The sequence below is a fragment of the Aptenodytes forsteri genome, unplaced genomic scaffold, assembly GCF_000699145.1.
Source record: "Aptenodytes forsteri isolate BGI_AS27 unplaced genomic scaffold, ASM69914v1 Scaffold483, whole genome shotgun sequence".
Taxonomy (NCBI): Eukaryota; Metazoa; Chordata; class Aves; order Sphenisciformes; family Spheniscidae; genus Aptenodytes; species Aptenodytes forsteri.
The window spans coordinates 484,933-490,436 of NW_008795316.1; the positions used below are offsets into that span (position 1 = coordinate 484,933).

Here is a 5,504-nt window from a genome sequence, read left to right on the forward strand (position 1 = left end):
GCCGGGGGGGGGGGGTCCGGCCTCCCTTGCTAGCACCCAGCCACAGCACGGGGCAGGCTTGGGGAGGGGCTGTGCATTGCAGGACACTCCTTCTAGCCCACCCAGTGCTAAGTGCAGGCATGCCCTGCCCAGGCAGGCAGGTCTGCCGCTGCTGCTGGTGTGCTCACCCACATTCCTCTCTCCCCAGCTGTTCTCACTGCAGGCCCCACTGAAGACCCTGCTGCAGCTGACAATCATGCCCATCATTAATGGTAGGCACCACCGCTGCCCGCACGCACCTGGGCTTGGGGCAGGGGCACAGTGGGACTCTGTTTCACTGCATCTCTCCCTCCCTGCAGAGAGGACTAAAAAGGGGGTGCAGATCCCACTGCCAGAAGGCATGGACTTCACCAAGGAGGTGGTCACCAACCATGCGGTACGTGGCAGGATGGGGACAGCCTGGGCACCCCCAGCGGGGGCAGGGACCATGTCCTGCTGGGGCAGGGCACAATTACACCCAGCCTTGCGCTAATCCTCTTTGCCTTCGCAGGGATTCCTCACGGTGGGAGCTGATCTCCACTTCTCCAAGGGGCTGCGGGAGGTGATTGAGAAATACCGCCCCCCCTCCCCCCCCCGCCTACCCCAGCTCAAGGCCTGCAGAGCCCAGCATGGACCCCCGCCAGCTCTAGCTCTTCTCCCCACTCGCTCCTTCACCCCGGACCGAGGGCAGATCCCGGGCTGGACCCGTAGACTGTAGGTAGGAAGCAGCTTCCCCGGTACCACCGGCACATTCTGCAGGGCACCCATGCCCTGGTGGGTAGCAGCAAGGCGGAGACAGCCGCTCTGGGAACCCCTGCTGCACCCCATCTTGTTACACTAATAAACCACTTGACTCCAACCCACGCGGCCTCATTGCTTGGAGATGTGCCCACGCCGGACTGCACGGCTGCCAGCACGTGGGGAGAGATGGGGAAGGAGGCAGACAGCGCTGCTCCCCCGGCCAAGGTACTTGGGAGGCAGACACAGCTCAGAACAGTGGCAGAGGGGCTCAGAGCAACTGCACTTCCCCTGCTTTTGCGGGTGGCTTGTTTCCAGGCCGCAGTGACCCCCTACGGAGAGGGGGGCACAGACCACAGACCCTGGCTCCCCAGCACAGCGTGTCAGCACTCACCTCTGCTAGATCCTTGGTGCATACTGGTACTCCTCAAAGGAAAGCAAAGCGGGGGGTTGCAGGGTGGTGCGAGGAGCTGGGCAGTGAGGAGCAGAACCACCTTGTTCAGAGAGTTTATTGCGAGTTCCCAGAAGCGCTGCGTGCCCCAGGCAGTGAGCAGGTGGTGGGATTGTCTTTGTGGTAAGCCTCCTTCACCGGGATCAGATGTGGGAGTGGGTTGGAGGGGAGCAGAAAGTCCCTGCAGGAGCAGCGCCCAGCTGCCCACAGCCGCCACGTGAACTGCATTCCTAGCAGGGGGCAGCTGCCTCGGAGCCTGCCCAGGGCTGTGTGCATGCAGGGGCCGCAGGGCAGAGGGGAAGTGGTGAGGACTGCTCCCTTCCCAGGAGGGAAGTAACTGCCTCCCCAGACAGGGAGGAGGCGAGACAGGAAGCCACAAGTGAGGAGGCGGCTGCAGCAGGGGCACAACTCCTCACCCAGCAAGGACAGAGCCCCTGGGACTCCTTGCCCCCCAGCCCGTGCCCCCCACCCACCGCAGGCAGCCCCATCCTCCACCCTGTCCAGCTGGGCACCATTCTCAGGGCTGGGCAGAGCCCCTGGGCTGGAGCAGGGAGCCCCACCGGCTGCAGGAGTGACTCGTTTCATGGCGCAGGGAGCCTGGGCGCAGCTGAGCAGCACCAAGGACGAGCTGTGCAGGAGGTGCCGGGTGGAGAGGGCAGCCGGGGCGCCAGGCGCTGCCTCCACAGCTCCTAGTAAGGCTCGTTCTTAATGAAGCGGCTGAACATGGTGAAGGCAGCGAGCGGCCGGTCCGTGGGCACCATGTGGCCAGCTCCCTGTGGGAAACAGGCGGCAGCAGGTCAGTGCCAGCTGTGGGGCTGCCACTGCCCCGCAAGCACCTTCAGCCCCAGGCTGCCCGCAGCCCAGCCAGCACTGCCCCACTCTGACCGCAGCACTGGTGTCTGGCACGCCTGCCTGCGCTGCGGCCAGCGGCCCTGTCCCCGTCTCCCGGAGCCCCCTCAGCCCTACCTTGACAGTGAGGAAGGCGATGTTGGTAAATTCCTTCACGAAGCCCCCGATTTGGTTCTCGCCTCCTTCAGTGTAGAGCCAGGGCCGGCGAGCCACCTGCACCTGGGACCGGCAGCAGCGCCCTCAGTGCCCCGGCTGCCCGAGGCAGGGGGCCAGCCCTGCCCACGCTCTGCCGCAGCCAGCCCCGGCGCGCAGCCAACTGCACAGCCTGGAGCTGGTGACCGGCCTGGCCCAGGCCCCGCCCTGCCCATTTACCTTCTGGCACAGGGAGTCCACAAACCACTCGTCCCCGAGGAAGTTGCAGGCCATGTCGACGTCCCCGTTGTACACCAGGATCCGGTATTTCTGCAGAGCAGGAGGAGGGTGAGCGTTTCGCAGGGCAGCAGCCCCGGCCAGGCAGGAGGCCGGTTTGCAGAGCCGGTCTCAGGGCCCGGTGGCTTCCCCCACACGCACCATGGCTCCGAGCAGCTTCAGGTACTGGTTGTTCATCTGCATGTACAGGCGCTTGTAGCTGTGGTTCACCTCGAAGCTGCAGAGGAAGCATGGGCATCACGCGGCTGCTCAGGCTCATGGTGGTCCCTCCCAGCCCAGAGCTTGCTCACCTGCACACCTGCCACTCTGGGGCGTCGGGGGAGATGTGAAGAGCCTTCCTCACCTCCGGAGAGTTCAGATACACGCGGAGGGCTGTGGAGTTCGTGCAGGGAGGGTCCATCCGGACCTTCTTCCGGGCTACCGGCATCCGGAACAGGTTCTGGGAGAGAGTTGGGAAGAGTCCCTGCCACAGCAGCACCTGGTGCTGCCCCATGGGAGCAGCTGCTCTTTGCCCCCTCCTGCCTACAGGCAGCACCGCTGGCCAGGCAGAGGATGCTCGCAGCCTGGTGGCACGAGCACCCAGGCTCACCTGCCGCCAGGAGAACCTCATCGGCATCTGGATGAAGGAGTTGCCCAGGTCATGTGTGATGAGATAGTCACCCTCGTACCTGCAGCCGGAACGAGCACAGGGACAGGCTGAAAGCTCTGGAGGAAAAAGGACTCGGGGTCCTCCCTCGGGGAAGTCCTCGACAGCAGCCAGACACAGTCCACCTGTCCCAGAGGGACCCCTCTGCCAGCCAGGACCCCACGCGCTGCAAACCAAAGCAAGACCCATCTCCCCTGGGGCCAGTCTCACCTCATGCTCCCAGGGACACCACCATCGCACGGGGCATAGAGGTTGTAGATGTTGAGGCCGGACTCCTCTACGATCTGAATCATCTCCGCCATCTGCAACGAGCCGCAAGAAGGGTTTGGGATTCAGCAGGATGCTTGAGGGACCGTGGGCCCATCCAGAGCCAGGCGGGTAGGTGCTGCTCACAGACACCGGCGCTGGGCACGCACTCGGGGGCTCCGGCTCCCCTCACCTTGAGTGTGCAGTTCAGGTTGGAATTGTCGTGGAAGTTGCACTTCCCTTGGGAGCAGCAGAAGGCCTGCAAGTCCCTCCACAGCCTGCGGGCAGAGACCAGGGGATTGGACCGCGCTGCCCAGATGGCAACACCGACACAAAGCCAGCGGCCACGGCCACAGCTGCGCTGCAGGCTCCCTGCCTAGCAGCTGCACAGCACGCGGCTCAGCCCGGTGCCCTGCGCGCCCCACAAACAAATGTGCCCAAGGGAGCTGCCCAGGACAAGGGGCCATCTCCACAGCCCGGCTGCTGGCCCAAGTCAGGCCAGGAGCATCCCCTGTCCCACACACCATTGACCCAGCCAGCCCCGTCCCATGCCGTGTCCCCGTCCTGCTCATGCAGGGACAGTGCATCTAGCAGCAGCGCTCCCCCTCCTCTTACTCGGTCCCCAGCAGGCCGTGGTAATAGGCAAAGTAAACCAGGGAGTTGTCATTGATCTCGTAGGAGGAGAGGCCATTTCCCACGGCAATTCCCTGCGAGGCAAGAAGAAAACAACTCTGTTGTGTTCCAGCTCCCCACAGGGCAGCTGCAGTGGCAGCAGCGGCAGGCAGGAAGCAGATGCGGCACTGTTTACTCCACAGAGGGAACAGGAAGGGTTGGGGGTGCCTGAGAACGCTCCCCTGGTCCCACTCGGCAGGGACGGACACGTCCACCAGCAGCTGCTGCCAGCACCCCAGGAGAAGATGAAAGGCCACAGGGCCAGACCTGCCCTACGTCCCAGAGGGGGCTCTGCACGCCGGCTGCGCAGCCAGTCCCCACCCCGGTACTGCTCGAGAGCCCCAGCGAGGCCGTGCCAAGCCCTCCGCTCCCCGGCTCAGCCCAGGCTGGCGTCAGAGCCCAGCCGCTCACCTTCAGGTTGAGGCTGGGGTCCTGCATCACCCACTCCGCCAGCGTGGGGATGTAGACCCCCCCGTAGCTCTCCCCCGTGAGGAAGAGATCGTTCTTGGAGTACTCGGGAAAGAGCCGGAGGAAATCCTTCAGCGCCAGGTAGTTGTTGTGAGCAACCTGCAGGCAGGAGGAGACAGGGGTCAGGCAGCAAGGCAGGACCCCCAAGCGCCCAGGCTGGGACAGGCAGGAGGCAGGTCCCTCCCAGCAGCCCGGGTCACTCGCCTCGGTGTCGTTTGTGGCATACTTCTTGTCCTCGGAGTAGGAGAAGCCGACGCCAGCGGGGGACTCCACGTAGAGCACGTTGGCAATCTGCAGGGACAGCAGAGGAGCTGGAGATCAGAGGAGACCCCCCTCCTGGCTCAGTGAGGCAGAGGGCTGCTGGCCTCGCCGGTGGCAGCACCCGTGGATGCCCGGCCTGCCCCAGGGCTGCGCTGGGGGGGATGGCATTCCTGCTCTGCTCGACAGCAGACTTGAGAGGAGGGTGTGTTGGGCAGGGCGGGGGGAGCCTGTGGGAGGCTCGGCTCCATGGAGAGCGCAGGAGGAACTGGCTCGGGGCCACCCTCTCCCCACAGCTGTTGGAGGGCTGCAGCGCCCACACCCGTACCTTGTTCCAGGCATAGTCATTGTACTTCAGCGTGACCCCGTCGGGCTGGATCTGGGGAAGCAGAAGGCAGTGACTGATGGGCACAACCAGGCTGGCCCCAGCGGGATGGCTCGTGCCATGCAGCCTGCCAACCCCCGGCGGCCCCGAGCCGTGGGACGGCTGCGACTACTGACCAGGAAGGGGCCATGCTCCTTCAGGAAGCCCTCCATGGAGCTGCAGCCGGGGCCCCCGTTCAGCCACAGCACCAGGGGGCTGCTCTGGGGGTTGCTCTGGGCCTCCACAAACCTGCAGACACACGGCCGTCAGTTGGGGGTTGTCTCCACAACCCTGCAGACACACGGCCGTCAGCGCCCGGCCAGACCCCCGCCCCCCGCTCGCTCGGGGCGCAGCCCGGCACGGCA

General features: G+C 65.1%; 2 protein-coding genes across 2 annotated transcripts in view; one reads left to right on the forward strand and one right to left on the reverse strand.

The window, feature by feature from the left end:
- Nucleotides 1–749, forward strand: part of PLTP (phospholipid transfer protein) — a 3,778-nt gene extending 3,029 nt beyond the window's left edge. The window contains 4 exon segments of the mRNA XM_009279527.2: nucleotides 188–251; nucleotides 339–415; nucleotides 530–600; nucleotides 602–749. Of these exon segments, the coding sequence (XP_009277802.2) occupies nucleotides 188–251; nucleotides 339–415; nucleotides 530–600; nucleotides 602–668 (279 nt within the window). The 3' untranslated portion in view covers nucleotides 669–749.
- A 500-nt stretch (nucleotides 750–1,249) lies between these two features.
- Nucleotides 1,250–5,388, reverse strand: CTSA (cathepsin A). The gene is made up of 13 exons (XM_009279551.2): nucleotides 5,277–5,388; nucleotides 5,104–5,154; nucleotides 4,722–4,808; nucleotides 4,461–4,616; nucleotides 3,993–4,084; nucleotides 3,571–3,655; nucleotides 3,342–3,433; nucleotides 3,075–3,153; nucleotides 2,776–2,924; nucleotides 2,627–2,702; nucleotides 2,429–2,518; nucleotides 2,174–2,275; nucleotides 1,250–1,980 (listed from the first exon to the last, which is right to left on the reverse strand). The coding sequence occupies exons 1-13, from the start codon at nucleotides 5,310–5,312 to the stop codon at nucleotides 1,897–1,899; spliced, it is 1,179 nt and encodes a 392-aa protein (XP_009277826.2). The 5' UTR covers nucleotides 5,313–5,388; the 3' UTR covers nucleotides 1,250–1,896.
- Between the last annotated feature and the right edge of the window lie 116 nt (nucleotides 5,389–5,504).